The sequence below is a fragment of the Rattus norvegicus genome, chromosome 16 (genome assembly GCF_021556685.1).
Source record: "Rattus norvegicus strain SHRSP/BbbUtx chromosome 16, alternate assembly SHRSP_T2T, whole genome shotgun sequence".
Lineage (NCBI taxonomy): Eukaryota > Metazoa > Chordata > Mammalia > Rodentia > Muridae > Rattus > Rattus norvegicus.
In genome coordinates, this window is record NC_141549.1 from 53,272,603 (window position 1) to 53,291,983 (window position 19,381).

At 43.8% G+C, this 19,381-nt stretch overlaps 2 protein-coding genes and 1 long non-coding RNA gene across 19 annotated transcripts in view; 2 read left to right on the plus strand and 1 right to left on the minus strand.

Annotated features, from left to right (window-relative positions):
• Positions 1-8,010, plus strand: part of LOC103693959 (uncharacterized) — a 54,023-nt gene extending 46,013 nt beyond the window's left edge. For 7 of the 17 annotated variants that reach the window (XR_015640331.1, XR_015640339.1, XR_015640335.1 and 4 more), the window contains 2 exons: positions 4,707-4,853; positions 5,717-8,010. This is a non-coding gene — a long non-coding RNA (uncharacterized LOC103693959). Of the gene's footprint in view, positions 1-4,706; positions 5,195-5,244; positions 5,336-5,716 lie in introns of those variants that run through there. The other 10 variants (XR_015640342.1, XR_015640334.1, XR_015640343.1 and 7 more) reach the window with 7 other exon arrangements.
• Erich1 (glutamate-rich 1) overlaps positions 1-19,381 on the plus strand; it is a gene marked incomplete at its 5' end in the record, with an annotated part of 52,793,804 nt that overhangs the window by 22,402,043 nt on the left and 30,372,380 nt on the right.
• Positions 1-19,381, minus strand: part of Enpp6 (ectonucleotide pyrophosphatase/phosphodiesterase 6) — a 128,233-nt gene that overhangs the window by 5,204 nt on the left and 103,648 nt on the right. Inside the window, exons 7-8 of one of the 2 annotated variants that reach the window (XM_087588340.1) lie at positions 3,071-3,194; positions 2,000-2,753 (exon numbers count right to left, since the gene is read on the minus strand). In XM_087588340.1, coding sequence (XP_087444466.1) covers positions 2,746-2,753; positions 3,071-3,194 — 132 coding nt within the window. In that variant the 3' untranslated portion in view covers positions 2,000-2,745. 2 annotated transcript variants of the gene reach the window in all.

The window sequence follows — 19,381 nt, forward strand, 5'->3', positions numbered from 1 at the left end:
CTAGAGCAAAGTCTCAAGGAGTGGGTTTTGCTTACTCTGGAGAATTAAAGTTGAATTTAGCATGAAGAGATACCAGCACTCTACAGGGAGAAGGTTTGGGAAACGTCACCTAAATCATACTGCTAGACACGGCAGCCATTTTTATTAATCAATGAATATATATAATAAGGGGCTACAAGTAAAATTGAGGTTCCAAGTAAAATTGGATTAATGAGCCTCTTTTGAGGAAGGGAGAATAGGAGTCAGCATTGCATCAAAATAAAACCAGAGAGAGAGAGAGAGAGAGAGAGAGAGAGAGAGAGAGAGAGAGAGAGAGAGAATGGCTGCATGGGAAGATATAAGGGAGGCTGTTCTCAATGTCAAGACATATTGTGTAATTAGATGAGGATGGTGGTGACTCATTACCATCAGATGAACCCACCGCAGCCTAACAGATCAATGGAAACTCTGTTCGAGAATCACGTAAGCAACTCCCCATCTCCTTCTGACTTGTCATGTGACCTGCATATGAAGATCACAGTGCCCGCCACATGAGGCCACATCCTCATCCAGCATGGGGGTGGGGGAGCATGTGAAGTGCCCTTTTCTGACCTGTGGAGAAGGAGCTCTGATAAAAGCCCTAGAGACTTACTTGAAATAAGATTGGAAGTACAAAACTGTGTCCTATGACTATGAACAGGAAGGAGAACTGATCTAGTTCACGGGTTTCTGCTCTAAAGGCCTGGTTGTTTGAGCCCAAGTCCAAGAACTGCAAGTGTTTAGAACATTCCCAGGCAGGTGAACAACATCTGGTCTGATGTGGAAGGTGGAAGCCACTAGCCCAAGATTTTGAGCCTAGCTCTGGATCCAAGTTAGGCATGGGCCTAAACATGGGCACTGTATTTCAGTCTTACACTTTAGCTACTGAAAGGAGAAGGCTCACGCTGTGCCCAACCACCTCCAGCAGCAGCTCTGAGAGGCTTCTGGCTTGTAACCACTTGCTGACACCTGCTGCTGCCGCCATCTTATCCAGGGCAAGATTAGGTGGTTGAAATTAGAAACTGGGATTAAGCACAAAGAGGCTGTCTTCAGAACTCTTCTCCTTTCTCTCTGCTGGGTCAGACTTACTGGCTTGGAAGGCTGGTATCTAGGCAGCTGCAGTGATGCCCACTCTCTTCCCTAAGCAAGGAGCAGAGGCAATGGCTCAGGAGGGAGGCGCCTCCCCCCAGCCCTCCTCCCCCAGTGCAGCTAGATAGCTATTAAAGGGCTCACTCTTAAATTTTCTTCTGAGTAAACAGTCAGTGTGTAAAGCTGTTTAATCTTTCATGAGGCTTGGAGCCAGGGACGTGATGGCTCGCGGGAGGCTCTCAAGGAAACATTGTGCAATTAGCTCAGTCTGTTTTCATCAGGGGTTGTCCTTCTGTCTGGAAAAGAGAGAGGGCTTTCCATTTGAAGGGAGCTAATGACAGAGGCTTCTGTTAATGGACACAACATCCCTAGTGAATTTAGCTCCTAGTTGGTGCAGTTCCTAGTATTTTGTTTAGAACTTTTGATGCAGGGCTGGACTGGTTTATGCTTTAAAACCCACATGAGACCCTTGCTCATATACAGTCCAACAAACAACTAACTGCTCAGCCTTCTTGACCGGACTTTCCTCTTCTGGGGAAGAGAGTGGTGGTAGTTTTGACTGAAAATCCTGATGATTAACGTTATCCCATATGAAGACCATGACCTCAGTATATCTTCTTTCTGATCCACAACAGACCTCAGCATAACCCTGAGCCCCATTCTTAATTCCTCTTGCATTGAAGCTCCCAAAGTCCTGGGTTTGGCCAACAGGGAGTGCTCCTAACTTTCACTGGCCAATGGTAACCTACTGTGACACCTTCTAGTCTCTTGCACCTGGGTCAGGAGCCCAGCCAGTGTTCTTTAAACATTTGTTCTTCCTGATTCTGATGTGGACTTTGGGATTTGAAAACCCTTCTGGGGTCACATGTGGAGAAGGATTTGGACCAATGTCTTTTCCAAGCTCAGCCTTTTAATGACTATTTCCTGGTAAGGGGGGAGAACCAGGACAGACACAGTAATAGTGAAGTGACATTACCGGTCTCACCACATGGATGAGGAAAGCGGAGCTCACTGGTAGATTACTTAACACACAATTGGGAATGAAAGTGTAGACTTTTGTGAGCAGAAAGCATTTTGATCGACATGCAGAAATATGCCCTTGGAATGTCAATGTCATGAGGATTATATTTCATAAAGCAAAGGACAGTCATGGAAAGGGTGGCTGTGACCTGGTCACCTGATGGCTGATAGCTATGAAGGTCCCCTCCCTTCTCCCTCATCCCCTAATGTTCTCTCTCTCTCTCTCTCTCTCTCTCTCTCTCTCTCTCTCTCTCTCAGTATATTTCTAGCAATGTGCTCATTATACTACTTGGGATTTTTTCCAATGTGCAGATTCATAGGGTCCTGCCGATTTTTCTAGACCTTTGGAATATAATCTGATCAAGGAAGGCTCTGCACGTTTTCTTTTATACAAATATCTCTTGTCACTCTGGCTCATTCTGAAAGTCAGTTTCTAGGTCACTTCCGAGCCCGACCTTGAATACATCCTAGCTTCTAGTTGGACTTTAAATGGACCCACAGGGGTGGATATTCTAGACAAAGTAGGGCCATTTAAGAGTCAGCCTCCAGGAAGCAATCTTGTCAACCTTGAGACTCACAGCTGTCAGCAAACTGCTGTCTGATAAGCCTTTCTGGACATCAGATAGCTGTGGGAAAAAAAATAACAACGCTTCAATGAATTAAGTAAAAAATGAATCACAGACATGTGGAATACATTTTCTTCACTGTACTCAGGATTTAAAATTTACAAGGAAAAGTATTTGGCCGCAATTGCCAAACCAAAGAAGCATTTGAAAGGAAGCCAGCAGAAGATGTTTCATGGAGAGCGGCTGGATTTGCTTAGCTTGGCTCGTAAAGAGGGTTCATAAAGAAACGGCCCCAGCATGTACGAGTGTGGTTAGTCCCTATTAGAGCTGCTTCTTTGGAATGCTGCCTATGAGTGCCCAGTCATCTCCTTGCCTACCAGGTCCGAAGGCCAGGAAGATCCCTCTCATGTCCATGAGCTCGTTGTCATATCCATGCCATCCGTGCTGCCAGCCTTCGCGCTTGCCGGTGCTGTTCATCCAAAACGGAAGCGCCTCTCGACTCTGAAATCAAGAAAGGCGATGGCATCACATTGCTCCCGGACAGTTACAACCCCTGGCAACCTGACTGCTATGTGGAGATTCCTTCCTCAGAATCATGGACTGGGGTCATCCGGGTTCAGCTGAACCACGTCCTACTTCAGGTAGCTCTGACCCTAAATTCTCAGCAGCCTCCTAAAGTCTCGATTATCTCTGGTTAAGGGGGCATTTTCTTAACCTGAGATGAATTTTGTCATGTAACGAGGCTCGGAACTGCTAAGTACAGAGTGTTAGCAATAGAAGGGATGTTAGAACCTGTCCGTGGCATAAAAATAGATTTGCTTTTTATCCCAGGTTCCTGTCACAGAGCTCCTAAAACCCTCGGAATTTCCTGGATGACAAGAGGGACTTTGGTTATTCATAATGAGCCCTTTTCTCCCACACCACAGTCTATGCCGAGATGACCACTGGATTGAAGGACCAGACAATGTTGGGATAGGGAGTGGTCACCTCAGTAGCAAACTTCCTGATTCGGTTTAAGTGTTTGTGTCTGATCCCCAAACACTAGAAGGGAGAAGGTGCTGGTTCTGGAGTCCTGTCATGTAGCCGATACAATATCTCATCCCCACAAATTGGCACCCCAGATTCAAGCCCACCGAGCACGTTTCAGAGACCTTCCAAGGAGAACAATAAATCTCTGTGCCCCTCAAGTCCCATCCAGATGTGTCCACTTGGTTGTTCCTAAGTCCTTCTTAACAAAACTGTAATCACAAGGATAGAACTTCCCTGAGTCCTAGGATTTGTTCTAATGAACCAAAGTCAGATGGTGAGAATCCTACCCAAAACATGAGTGTTGGTAGGAAGCCTGGGGAGCCAGGACTTGCCCCTGGTAAGTGAGTGGACTCATGCAAGCCCTGAATTCCTTAGCCCCTGCTGGATGTTCTAGCTCAGGCATGGGATGAAATTGAAAGTTCAGGTACTCAGCTGTTGAAGGGCTGTTGGAAATTATGACATGCATAGAGTCACCTCGTTTTGTAGTAAAGCACCCAGAGCCCCAAGAGGTCCACTTAGCCCCACCCCTCCCACAGTCCTCCCTTCCTTCCACAACACACACCATGCCATTCTTCCAGGCCCGCCCTCAGGAGCAAAGCTCCACCCATTCTCCTTAGCTTCCGGCATTTAGCCCTTTGAAGATGGCTCCCAAAGTCCTCTTACCCAGGCCTCTCAGGTCTTCGTTTCCCTTGACTTCTCTTCATCTAGGAAGGGCATCAAATCCACCGTTTTCCTGTCATTTTCTGGAGTACATTTCTTTAAGCTCCAGAGGATCAGTCATGGTGAAAAGCGAGCTTAAAGCTCTCGTGGGTCCTGCAGAGCCTGTTGAACACAATGCTAACCCCTTTGCTGCAGACAGATGGTGTGTTTTTGACGCTTTGGCACCACAAGTGTTTCAGACGCAGGAGTAGAACCAAAACGGCACAGTTATCTGCCATATATAGGTTGGTCCCCAAAGCTAATACTAGTATCATGTATTTACAGGACCAGTCCCGATGTTTGCAATCACCGGAACAGCCTGCGTGGACACTCCTATCTTTTATCATTTGCAATTCAAAGCACCACAGCACAGGAAGAAATGTAGCACTTTCCTGAATCCTAGGCTTCATTCTAATGAACTTAAGTCAAATGGTGAGAATCCTAGCTAAATCAGGCAAATCATGGGGAGGTGGGTCTTGTACCCCGAAAGTGAGTGGATAAAAGACAGCAAGAGCTTCTCCTTTATGTAATTAAAAGCACCGCAGCATAGAAAAAACCGCTCAGGGTCACACAGCTGTTAGGAGGCAGCACCAGACCTGGAACTTGGGTCCACCTGTCAATCATCATCCACGGTCTCCCAGCCCACAGCCGCAGCGCTCCTGGTGAGACCGGACCGGGAAGTATGTTCTCATGCCCTGGGTAGAGAGAGGTGAGTCTGGACTTGGATTGACTCTGGAGCTGTTCGCTGTCTCCTCTCCAGTTCTCTGACCCAGGTTAGAAGTTACATGACTTCTCTGCATTTTCCTTCCCTGACTGGATGTAGGGATGGTGGGCGCTCACCTCGTGGGAGTTTGGGAGGATGAGATGACTGCATGTTACAGTCACAGTCACACTGAGCACACAGTAGGCACTCGGTAAGTTGCTGGTCTGGTCACCAGATGCTGCTGCCTTTGGGGCGAGGCACTCTGGTTGTGCGGTTAAGGCCTCCTCGGCTTGTGTAGCTGTAGCACCCTCACCCGCTCTCACCCCATAAATCGCTCCGGGGCCTTTCTGCCGTCGAAAGACTGCTTTTTCATTGGCGCTCTGTTTCCTGGCTTTCCGTCATCCCTGGTCCCTCCTCCCACAGCTGGAGCCTATATTTTTCTGTGGACATTCTTTATGAACTTACCAACTTTTCATACCGCTTTTTTTTTTATTTTTTTTTAAAAGCAGGCTGTGGTGAGGAACACAACACATTCGAATTTAGCTTCATCAGCTCACTTAATCTGTTACTGTTTCTGTTTTCTCTCTTCAAGGCAGGGATCTAGAAGCCCTAAATGGAACGCTTCAATTCTTCGAATCACACTTGTGATGAGCCCTGTGGTGTGTCTATTCCCCACAGCCAAGGAATGAAGGCCGACTGTTTAACTTAAAAACTGCATTCTAAAAGGCTGCCACTTCTTACTGCACGAAGAAATACAAGAATAATCTGACCAGGAGGTCACTGGGGAATTGCCAAATGACAAATAAATCAGCATTGTTTATTAAAGTGACAAGTTGCCCCAGAGATGGGGAACCCCCCAAAGCTATTTTTACTGATATAAATAATAGTAACAATGAACTCGAGTAACAAGGGAACTAATTCTTTAAAGGAAATGGGTGGACCAGGTGACATGTAGACACACCTTTAATTTCAAAGTGATGATCTTTGGCATCTTTATGTTGTACCTGCATCCTTTTCTCAAGACAGACATACAGACCTATGAGTAGGAAGGGTATCTCACAGCTCTCTGACTCCAGAATGGGAAATTCTAGTTTTGGGGCCTTCAGGCTTCTGGTTGAGAAGCTGACCCTATTTGGACCCCTACCACGGACTGCCACACAGTACCACCTAGTGACATCCTGGCAAGGTAACCAGATCCTTTAGATCTGGCCAAAGGAGAGAAACAACACACACACACACACACACACACACACACACACACACACACACACATATACACACACACACACACACACACACACACACACACACACACACTCACATGGTTGCAGGAGATGAAGGCACAATGAGGAGGCTACAACAAGAAGCCAATCAAGAGAAGCGATATCCTACAGCTTCTCCTTCATGTCAGGACCCTCATGATACTGCCCATACAAGGCCTGACCCTCGGAGGCTCTGAGGACTTTTTACTTTCACCTAGGGACATGCTCATCCAGGAAAGCCACCAACTGCCCCAGTGTGGGGCAATGGGGGCTTGTGAGATTCAAGACTTCAGTTTTAAAACTGGACCAGCCCCAAGCAATCCAGGGCCAGTTGGTGGCTCTTCATTTAACACTCTGTGTAAAAGTCAAAGACCCTTATACAGTGTGATCTCCCCAGCACTTCTTGCGCCACCCCCCCTGCCCCCTTCCTTGCATGTGGGTAGATGCAATGGACAGGAAGGCTCCCAGGCTTTCTATCACACACCACTCAACTTTCTGGTCATTTCCAGTGGGGAGAAACTAGAAGTTGCCAGCACCATGCATGGGGACCTCAGGGTAAAATGGGTGAGGGTTTTGGATTTGGACTTGGCTTCTTCCATCAGTACCTCTGTTTCTAGCACACCAGCCATATCACAGCTATGATGTGCTGTCTTCTATTTGAGGTGACGGAGGAATGTGATAAGACTTGCAGTTTCTAGATTAGGGCTTTGTTTCAACCCACCTTACTGTAATAAGTAAAAGTAACATTTATATCAGAAACCAGTAAGAGGAGATTTGTTCAGGCTTTGCCTGGAGACAGTTTCTTTAAATGCCAATGTTTGGGACTCCTTGGTAGTAATCTGCAGTGAACTAAGAATGGCTAGAGATGCCTGGCTAGGAGTGATCCTGAAGGTAGAAGGAGGGATGGAAGGAGGGAAGAAGAAGAAGAAGAAGAAGAAGAAGAAGGAGGAGGAGGAGGAGGAGGAGGAGGAGGAGGAGGAGGAGGAGGAGGAGGAGAAGAAGAAGAAGAAGAAGAAGAAGAAGAAGAAGAAGAAGAAGAAGAAGAAGAAGAAGAAGAAGAAGAAGAAGAAGAAGAAGGAGTTGTAGCAGTGTGGGTTTGCTGTTTTCTGCTTGCACACAGGCAGGACTCTTGCTCACCATGGTGGTTTTGGAATGCATTAGGATGTCTGTTTCTTACCTGTTTGTTCCCATTTCTCCTCTCTGACTGCCGAGTCTCAGAGAAGCATACCCTTGAGGAAACAGAAGGTGGATAGCTGAGGGTATGACATCTGGCTTCTATGTCCTGTCCTGTATCTGAGAATGAATTCTGAGGATGTGGTCCTGTGATGGGGATGGAGTCTTTCTCTGAACAGAGGGTCTGTAGTGGGGCGTCACTATGTCCTCCTCCTGCTTGATGGTTTTATGTTTTTCTTCCCATGGAGGCCACAGCAGTGGTAGCCAACTTAGAAGGGAACATTCACTATTCATAGTGGTGGCTCAGAAGCCAGGCTGGATAGAGACTCCCCTGAACATGTCCTATATTCTACTCTTAGATACTTGCGTCCTGTACACGTGTCACAGAATGACTGTCGCCATACTGGAGCCCACTCACCCAGCATCATTAAATGGGAATTTATCATTTCTAGAGGACAGGCCTTGTTTTTATTGACTACCATCCCTATGTCAGATCATGCATTTTCCATGTGGCTCTGGCTATAGCCCTTCCCAGAAAGCCCTCCCAGAAAGCCCAATCAAGCATAAAATCAGCTTTGAGCCAACAGAACAACCAAGCAGTCAGCTTTCTCATGAGCCAAAGTAAACCTTTTTGTCTTTTCTAGTTGATAGACTCAGCTATTTTGCCACAGTAACAGAGAGCAGACTAACAAAACCACTACAAGTATAAACTTTTCTCCTCAACTTATTAAAAACAAAATCTTGGTATAGGGAGAAGGATGCTATAGAAATTAAATTAAAATAAATAAAATGTGAAACCTACACAAGGTGCATTAAAACTCTAATTAAAATATCAACATAGTATCTTTTCCTAGCCCATGCTTTGCACGGGTTCCTTCCTCTTCCTGTTGACAGAGGGAAACAAGTTACATAGTGTCATCTCCAACTGAAGAAGAGAAACAGTAATGTCCAAGTCCCAGGAGGCATTGGTGAAAAACACTGATGGAAAAAAATAAAACCGCTTGTGATCTGACAGCAGTTTGACACTCTTGGACCTGTGCTAGGGTTGAGAAGGAATTAACTTTCTCTTTTAACCATGTAACAATTCTATCACAATTGCTTCCAAATTGAAGCATTTCTTCCTAGAGCTGGTGAGGCTCAAGGAGCTACTTATTAGGCTAAGAAGCCCCCCCAACACCCCTTTTTAAGGTTGGTTGTAGAAGGTGATAACTGCTGGGCCAGAGAAGACTGTTGGCAGGGCTCAAGTGTCTGCGGGCGGTCCCTGGGCCTCCAGGGCTACTGTGAGTCCTAACTCCCCTGGGAAGGGCTTTCCAGGCATGCAGCTGCCTTAAGTCACCTGGGCTATGTAAGTAACAGGTGATTGATGCTCACGTCAGCACCACCAACAAACTGGATGGTTCATGGAATGATTGCGTTGGTCTGTTATCAGTACCCTGTCTGAGATGAAGAGGTAGTTTTTGGGTATCTGAGGAAAATTCACTGTGGTGGTTTGAATATGTTTGGCCCAGGGAGTGATACTATTAGAAGGTGTGACCTTGTTGGCGTAGGTGTGTCACTGTGAGCATAGGTTTTAAGACCCTAGTCCTAGCTGTCCGGAAGCCAGCCTTCTGTTTGCCTTTGGATGAAGTTAAACAGCTCTCAGTTCCTCCCGCCCTACATCTGCCTGCGCCCTGCCATGCTCCACCTTGATCTTAATGGACTGAACCTCCGGACCTGTAAGTCATCCCCAATTAAATGTTGTCCTTTATAAAAGTTGCCTTGGTCATGGTGTCTCTTCACAGCAGTAAACCCAAACTAAGACAGTCACACAGTACCATTTCTTTAGCTTTTATACCACTGCCTTTTAAAAGTGTTAACCAGAATGGCTTCCCATCTCGGATTCCCTAGGAGTCCCTGGAGAGCAGCAATTTTCAGCTGAAGTATGAGTGCCCCACTCGCAAGAGGTATCCTAACAGTTGCTCTGTTTCTCTCTTTTCAGATAGGACTTAATTGACTAGCCTTGGTTCCCTGGTCTGACTTTGGAGAGTCTCCTGCCGCAGAGCTTGATTCTTGACACAGAAAAAATGCCTGACAGCATAGTCTGCAGGGATCAAGAGAAGCTAGGGCAGAAAGGGGGCAGTGGGGTGGGAGCCTGGGTAGGGGGAGAGGACATGCATTTGCAGACAGCTTCCACATGCCACCCTGGTCACTGTGGAGAGCAAGCTGCCTCCAAGCATCACACATCTGACCTTCTGAAGCTCAATTAGTTGGGCCTGGACAAGACCAGGCAGCTGCCATAACCACTCAGAAGCCATGCTTCCCAGGTTGTCCCAAATGTTCCCCAAATGTTCTGGAGCTCTGCCTAACTTTGCTTCAGCCACAGGCTTTAGAACGGAGTCCGGCATGTTGAACCCTTTGCTGGCGTTCAGGACAGCTGTAGGCAGATATTGGCCTCCTGCAGGTGCCTGGGCCTCTACTTGCCCCACTTGTTTGAACTGACCCAGGGATACAGATGATCAACACGTAGCACCCTGCTCTCTCCCAACCCTTTCCAGGATCATGGCACCCATTTTGCTTTTTTTTTTTTTTTTTCAACTCAGTAGTTTCTTTCTAGGACAAGGATACAAATTGTCCCTTGAGAGTTTGGTGAGGACTGGGTGAGCTGACGTGTCCTGTTTAATGTGGGGGTCAGTAAGGCTGGAATTGCCACTCAGAGTTCCTGCACCTTTCCCTGTTGAAATCTTGGCTACAACTACTTAGAATTAATGGACGTTGAAGGCTTGACTTAGCCCTCTTTTCCTTGGTAATGGTCTACCAACCTATAAGGTGAAACCAACCTATAAGGTGAAGTGCTGAGTCTCTGCTGCTATACGGTTGTGTGTACCCTTCCCGGGGAAAGACTGAGGCCACAAAACCTGTTCTCTAGGAGCCTCCACTCCAGACCAGAGAGTCCAGAAGCAGGCCAGTGTGGTGCTCAGCTGAATGATTTAAGGTCTTAGGAAAGTCCCAAATGAAGACAGTTAGGACCAACTGAGTATGGGTGGGGGGGGGGGTTCTGCTGGGATTTGAAGGCCAGGAAGGATTTTGACAAAGGTAGGACACTCCAGGTAGACTGCTGACTATTTATGGGGCTGATAGAAGGTATTTGCCTGCTAGGAAGTACTTGACTCAAGATAGCCATTGTTGTTGTTACTGTTGTTGACTGAAAAATCTCAGAATAAAAAGTTCTTGATATCATTACTATGTGAAAAATACTAAATGACTTCATGCCCCAGGATGTTATTGAAACCGTTTTGTGCATAGTTGGAGGTTTGCTTCCCTTTTTAATGAGCCTGGCATGACAAAGGAAGATTACTACCACAGTTTCTCCCCTCAGTTGTTTTGCTGTTTAAAGGTTTATGAGATGATTTTATAACTTCTACATCTGCAAGATGAATGGAACTGGAAATCATTTTACATGAAATAAGAGAGATGTCAAACACTTCATAGTTTCTCTCATGTGCAGGCTTAGATTTAAAAATTGTGTGTGTGTGTGTGTGTGTGTGTGTGTGTGTGTTATAGAGTTAGTTTTAAGTGGTAACTTGACACACCACAGAGGAGGACTTTATAGGGGATTATCTTTATTACATTAATAGGTATAGGAAGACCTGACCACTGTGGGTGGCACCCATTCCCTAGGCTAAGGATTCTAGACTGCAAGAGTGGAAAAGGTGAGCTGCGTGCTAGCAGGCCTGTGTTTATCCTTCTATCTCTGATTTTCTGACACACTGCCTCAAGCTCCTGACGCCTAGACTTCTTTTCCTCGATGGATTATGACCTGTAACTGTGAGCTAAAATAAACCCTTTCTCCCTTGCTTTTATCACAGTGACAGAAAAGCAACCAAGATAGCTGTTAAACTAGAAAGAGGATCATGAGAGGGAGGAAGAAAGGATGGGAGGGTGGTAGAAAACATGTGACATGAAACATTTGAAAGGAGAAGGGGAACCAGCTAGGAAGGTTGGCGACAGAAAGGAGGGAAGGATAGAACAAAGTATAATGTCACATATGTATGAAGTATAATGTCACATATGTATGAAGGTGCCATGGTGAAACACATTACTTTGAATGCTAGTTTAAGGAAGTTTACAAATATAGAAGAAGATTATCTCTAGTTAGTGAATCAATACAAGAAATCCTGTTTATGGTTATCATTATAACAGGAGTCCCCCCAATTCTTAGAGGATTGTTGGGGAATCACTCACAAGTAAAGATCTGGTTTCTTTCTTTCTTTGCTACAGTACTGGGAATTCAGTTAGATCACAGCTTTACCCCTGAGCTAGTGGAGATATCCTGAGTTATAGCCCCAAGGCCTCTTTTGTCATTATTCTTTTTATGTTGGAGGCAGGGTCTTACTTTCTGACGCCTAGAGAGAGAAGTTGAGAGGAGTGTACTTTCAATCCTCCTGCTCTGTTTGTTAATCTCACCCATCACATCTCTGGATTTCGAGCCACCAGGATGGATCAAAGATTTGATTCTGTAACTCTCCTTTTTGCGTGAAGTGTAGTTGTACCTCACCTCACTCCTCCAGACTTGAGAACCACATATTTTTAAAATTATTATTGAAAATAGATAATTTTTCAGGTTGGAGAGATGGCTCAGTGGTTAAGAGCACTGACTGCTCTTCCAGAGGTCCTGAGTTCAATTCCCAACAACCACATGGTGGCCCAAAACCATCTGTAATGGGATCTGAAGCCCTCTTCTGATGTGTCTGAAGACAGTTACAGTGTACTCATATACATAAAATAAATACATGCTTTAAAATAAATAGATGTTTTTCATGCAGTAGATCCTGGCGATGGTGTTCTCACCTTCCACTTCACACAGCTCTCCCCTTCCTCCCCTCCCCCTGGATCCACTCCCTTTCTGTCTCTCACTACAAAAGAACAGGCTTCTAAGAGATAACAACCAATCATGACAAAATAGAATATAATAAGATGAAGCAAAAACTTTCACATTAAAGTTGATGTGGCAACTGGACAGGAGGAAAAGAGTGCCAAGACCAGGCACAAGGGTCAGAGACTGGTGAGTGCTAAAATGGCCAGTTCATGCGGTGCTGGGGATGGTTTCTTGCATGATAGGAAATCAGTCTACATACTGAGCTACACTCCCAGCCCTAATTATATATTTTAATAACTGTTCATGTAGTTGTCCATGGTGTGGATTCTTTTGTTTCGTGTTACAAGGTTTTCTTTGTTCCTAAACTCACATCATGAAATATTGGACCATCATTGTTTACTGGTTGATTTTAGTTTTTTAATAGCTTAGACTAGTGTGTGTGTGTGTGTGTGTGTGTGTGTGTGTGTGTGACATACAGAGGTAATATAGAATGTAATGTACATGACCATATAACAGAAGTTATTCATTTTCCAGTTTCATCCAGGGGAATATGTCTCAGCTCCCCTGAGTGTGTGGGAAGATAGGTAGGACCCAAAGCTAGGGTAGGAGGAGACATTTTCAGATGGCCCCAGGCTTCCCACAGTGGATTGCTGGTCTCCTGGGAAATATCTTATTTCTTCCTTGTTGTTTTCATGCCCCTATCTCTTGATTCCAGCTTCTGCACGTTTTTAGTTTCACGATAGTGGTTCCCTATTTGGAAGTTCAGCGCATCTCAGAACCAAATCAAACCCCAGGCAGGAATTTTCTAGCCATATCAACCAGTTGATTGATGAGACCTGAGGGGAAGTTGTTAGTGGTTTCTAGACAGGGGTATATAAAGTGAAAACTTCTGGCTGTGTCATGTGATGACTCCCTGAAGCAGGCTCATGTGATGTTTTGCTGAAACAAATCCATGAGAGGATATATGATGTTTGGAGAGAGAATAACTAGGATCCAACAGACAGGGCGGGAAGCTTGCTTGCTAGCGATGCAGTGCTTTGTTGGCCTTGGTGAGAAAGGCACAGCAGAGAACGTCTCCTGACATTCCAGCGGTTTTTGGTCACTCCTGCTGATTGGCACCAGTTCAGCCGAGACCTAGCTGTTTCTGCTGGATCTTGCTGCCGCTACTGATTCATGCTTGGCTACACGTTTTGAACTGCACTGTTGATATTCTGACACCACTGAACTAGACTACTGGTGTCCTGACAAGGGAGATTGGAATCGTCCCAAAGAACTACTTCTAAACAGGCCCACATCCCCGTTGTCTTATGACACATTTTTTCTCCCCTACCTTTGGACGGTGGGCATTTGCGGACTCTTATTAAAGTAGGTTTTGGAAACTATAAACCTACAGGCATATGCTCAGTGTAGGTAAAGAAGCTTCATTACAAGAACTACTTGGGTTTGTAGGTGTCTTTTGAGACTTCGTCATAAATTACACACCTTTTCTTATGGAGAGGTTCTCCCTACCTGCATTTTATAATCTTTTTTTTTTTCCTTTTTTTTTTTTTTTTATTAACTTGAGTATTTCTTATATACATTTCGAGTGTTATTCCCTTTCCCGGTTTCCGGGCAAACATCCCCCTCCCCCCTCCCCTTCCTTATGGGTGTTCCCCTCCCAACCCTCCCACCATTGCCGCCCTCCCCCCATAGACTAGTTCACTGGGGGTTCAGTCTTAGCAGGACCCAGGGCTTCCCCTTCCACTGGTGCTCTTACTAGGATATTCATTGCTACCTATGGGGTCAGAGTCCAAGGTCAGTCCATGTATAGTCTTTAGGTAGTGGCTTAGTCCCTGGAAGCTCTGGTTGCTTGGCATTGTTGTACTTTTGGGGTCTCGAGCCCCTTCAAGCTCTTCCAGTTCTTTCTCTGATTCCTTCAATAGGGGACCTATTCTCAGTTCAGTGGTTTGCTGCTGGCATTCGCCTCTGTATTTGCTGTATTCTGGCTGTGTCTCTCAGGAGCGATCTACATCCGGCTCCTGTCGGTCTGCACTTCTTTGCTTCATCCATCTAGTCCAATTGGGTGGCTGTATATGTATGGGCCAAATGTGGGACAGGCTCTGAATGGGTGTTCCTTCAGTCTCTGTTTTAATCTTTGCCTCTCCCTTCCCTGCCAAGGGTATTCTTTTTCCTCATTTAAAGAAGGAGTGAAGCATTCACATTTTGATCATCCGTCTTGAGTTTCGTTTGTTCTAGGGATCTAGGGTAATTCAAGCATTTGGGCTAATAGCCACTTATCAATGAGTGCATACCATGTATGTCTTTCTGTGATTGGGTTAGTTCACTCAGGATGATATTTTCCAGTTCCAACCATTTGCCTACGAATTTCATAAACTCGTTGTTTTTGATAGCTGAGTAGTATTCCATTGTGTAGATGTACCACATTTTCTGTATCCATTCCTCTGTTGAAGGGCATCTGGGTTCTTTCCATTTTCTGGCTATTATAAATAAGGCTGCTATGAACATAGTGGAGCACGTGTCTCTTTTATATGTTGAGGCATCTTTTGGGTATATGCCCAAGAGAGGTATAGCTGGATCCTCAGGCAGTTCAATGTCCAATTTTCTGAGGAACCTCCAGACTGACTTCCAGAATGGTTTTACCAGTCTGCAATCCCACCAACAATGGAGGAGTGTTCCTCTTTCTCCACAACCTCGCCAGCATCTGCTGTCACCTGAGTTTTTGATCTTAGCCAATCGCACTGGTGTGAGGTGAAATCTCAGGGTTGTTTTGATTTGCATTTCCCTTATGACTAAAGATGTTGAACATTTCTTTAGGTGTTTCTCAGCCATTCGGCATTCCTCAGCTGTGAATTCTTTGTTTAGCTCTGAACCCCATTTTTTAATAGGGTTATTTGTTTCCCTGCGGTCTAACTTCTTGAGTTCTTTGTATATTTTGGATATAAGGCCTCTATCTGTTGTAGGATTGGTAAAGATCTTTTCCCAATCTGTTGGTTGCCGTTTTGTCCTAACCACAGTGTCCTTTGCCTTACAGAAGCTTTGCAGTTTTATGAGATCCCATTTGTCAATTCTTGATCTTAGAGCATAAGCCATTGGTGTTTTGTTCAGGAAATTTTTTCCAGTGCCCATGTGTTCCAGATGCTTCCCTAGTTTTTCTTCTATTAGTTTGAGTGTGTCTGGTTTGATGTGGAGGTCCTTGATCCACTTCGACTTAAGCTTTGTACAGGGTGATAAGCATGGATCGATCTGCATTCTTCTACATGTTGCCCTCCAGTTGAACCAGCACCATTTGCTGAAAATGCTATCTTTTTTCCATTGGATGGTTTTGGCTCCTTTGTCAAAAATCAAGTGACCATAGGTGTCTGGGTTCATTTCTGGGTCTTCAATTCTATTCCATTGGTCTATCTGTCTGTCTCTGTACCAATACCATGCAGTTTTTATCACTATTGCTCTGTAATACTGCTTGAGTTCAGGGATAGTGATTCCCCCTGAAGTCCTTTTATTGTTGAGGATAGCTTTAGCTATCCTGGGTTTTTTGTTATTCCAAATGAATTTGCAAATTGTTCTGTCTAACTCTTTGAAGAATTGGATTGGAATTTTGATGGGGATTGCATTGAATCTGTAGATTGCTTTTGGTAAAATGGCCATTTTTACTATATTAATCCTGCCAATCCATGAGCATGGGAGATCTTTCCATCTTCTGAGGTCTTCTTCAATTTCTTTCCTCAGTGTCTTGAAGTTCTTATTGTACAGATCTTTTACTTGCTTGGTTAAAGTCACACCGAGGTACTTTATATTATTTGGGTCTATTATGAAGGGTGTCGTTTCCCTAATTTCTTTCTCGGCTTGTTTCTCTTTTGTATAGAGGAAGGCAACTGATTTATTTGAGTTAATTTTATACCCAGCCACTTTGCTGAAGTTGTTTATCAGCTTTAGTAGTTCTCTGGTGGAACTTTTGGGATCACTTAAATATACTATCATATCATCTGCAAATAGTGATATTTTGACCTCTTCTTTTCCGATCTGTATCCCTTTGATCTCCTTTTGTTGTCTGATTGCTCTGGCTAGAACTTCAAGAACTATATTGAATAAGTAGGGAGAGAGTGGGCAGCCTTGTCTAGTCCCTGATTTTAGTGGGATTGCTTCAAGTTTCTCTCCATTTAGTTTAATGTTAGCAACTGGTTTGCTGTATATGGCTTTTACTATGTTTAGGTATGGGCCTTGAATTCCTATTCTTTCCAGGACTTTTATCATGAAGGGGTGTTGAATTTTGTCAAATGCTTTCTCAGCATCTAATGAAATGATCATGTGGTTCTGTTCTTTCAGTTTGTTTATATAATGGATCACGTTGATGGTTTTCCGTATATTAAACCATCCCTGCATGCCTGGGATGAATCCTACTTGATCATGGTGGATGATTGTTTTGATGTGCTCTTGAATTCGGTTTGCCAGAATTTTATTGAGTATTTTTGCGTCGATATTCATAAGGGAAATTGGTCTGAAGTTCTCGTTCTTTGTTGTGTCTTTGTGTGGTTTAGGTATAAGAGTAATTGTAGATTCGTAGAAGGAATTCGGTAGGGCTCCATCTGTTTCAATTTTGTGGAATAGTTTGGATAATATTGGTATGAGGTCTTCTATGAAGGTTTGATAGAATTCTGCACTAAACCCATCTGGACCTGGGCTCTTTTTGGTTGGGAGACCTTTAATGACTGCTTCTATTTCCTTAGGAGTTATGGGGTTGTTTAACTGGTTTATCTGTTCCTGATTTAACTTTGATACCTGGTATCTGTCTAGGAAATTGTCCATTTCCTGAAGATTTTCAAATTTTGTTGAATATAGGTTTTTATAGTAAGATCTGATGATTTTTTGAATTTCCTCTGAATCTGTAGTTATGTCTCCCTTTTCATTTCTGATTTTGTTAATTTGGACGCACTCTCTGTGTCCTCTCGTTAGTCTGGCTAAGGGTTTATCTATCTTGTTGATTTTCTCAAAGAACCAACTTTTGGTCCTGTTGATTCTTTCTATGGTCCTTTTTGTTTCTACTTGGTTGATTTCAGCTCTGAGTTTGATTATTTCCTGCCTTCTACTCCTCCTGGGTGTATTTGCTTCTTTTTGCTCTAGAGCTTTTAGGTGTGCTGTCAAGCTGCTGACATATGCTCTTTCCTGTTTCTTTCTGCAGGCACTCAGCGCTATGAGTTTTCCTCTTAGCACAGCTTTCATTGTGTCCCATAAGTTTGAGTATGTTGTACCTTCATTTTCATTAAATTCTAAAAAGTTTTTAATTTCTTTCTTTATTTCTTCCTTGACCAGGTTATCATTGAGTAGAGCATTGTTCAATTTCCATGTATATGTGGGCATTCTTCCCTTATTGTTATTGAAGACCAGTTTTAGGCCGTGGTGGTCCGATAGCACGCATGGGATTATTTCTATCTTTCTGTACCTGTTGAGGCCCGTTTTTTGACCAATTATATGGTCAATTTTGGAGAAAGTACCATGAGGAGCTGAGAAGAAGGTATATCCTTTTGCTTTAGGATAGAATGTTCTATAAATATCCGTTAAGTCCATTTGGCTCATGACTTCTCTTAGTCTGTCGACATCACTGTTTAATTTCTGTTTCCATGATCTGTCCATTGATGAGAGTGGGGTGTTGAAATCTCCCACTATTATTGTGTGAGGTGCAATGTGTGTTTTGAGCTTTAGTAAGGTTTCTTTTACGTATGTATGTGCCCTTGTATTTGGGGCATAGATATTTAGGATTGAGAGTTCATCTTGGTGGATTTTTCCTTTGATGAATATGAAGTGTCCTTCCTTATCTTTTTTGATGACTTTTAGTTGGAAATTGATTTTATTTGATATTAGAATGGCTACTCCAGCTTGCTTCTTCTGACCATTTGCTTGGAAAGTTGTTTTCCAGCCTTTCACTCTGAGGTAGTGTCTGTCTTTGTCTCTGAGGTGTGTTTCCTGTAGGCAGCAGAATGCAGGGTCCTCGTTGCGTATCCAGTTTGTTAATCTATGTCTTTTTATTGGGGAGTTGAGGCCATTGATATTGAGAGATATTAAGGAATAGTGATTATTGTTTCCCTTTATATTCATATTTGGATGTGAGGTTATGTTTGTGTGCTTTCATTCTCTTTGTTTTGTTGCCAAGACGATTAGTTTCTTGCTTCTTCTAGGGTATAGCTTGCCTCCTTATGTTGGGCTTTACCATTTATTATCCTTTGTAGTGCTGGATTTGTAGAAAGATATTGTGTAAATTTGGTTTTGTCATGGAATATCTTGGTTTCTCCATCAATGTTAATTGAGAGTTTTGCTGGATACAGTAACCTGGGCTGGCATTTGTGTTCTCTTAGGGTCTGTATGACATCAGTCCAGGATCTTCTGGCCTTCATAGTTTCTGGCGAGAAGTCTGGTGTGATTCTGATAGGTCTCCCTTTATATGTTACTTGACCTTTTTCCCTTACTGCTTTTAATATTCTTTCTTTATTTTGTGCGTTTGGTGTTTTGACAATTATGTGACGGGAGGTGTTTCTTTTCTGGTCCAATCTATTTGGAGTTCTGTAGGCTTCTTGTATGCCTATGGGTATCTCTTTTTTTAGGTTAGGGAAGTTTTCTTCTATGATTTTGTTGAAGATATTTACTGGTCCTTTGAGCTGGGAGTCTTCACTCTCTTCTATACCTATTATCCTTAGGTTTGATCTTCTCATTGAGTCCTGGATTTCCTGTATGTTTTGGACCAGTAGCTTTTTCCGCTTTACATTATCTTTGACAGTTGAGTCAATGATTTCTATGGAATCTTCTGCTCCTGAGATTCTCTCTTCCATCTCTTGTATTCTGTTGGTGAAGCTTGTATCTACAGCTCCTTGTCTCTTCTTTTGGTTTTCTATATCCAGGGTTGTTTCCATGTGTTCTTTCTTGATTGCTTCTATTTCCATTTTTAATTCCTTCATCTGTTTGATTGTGTTTTCCTGGA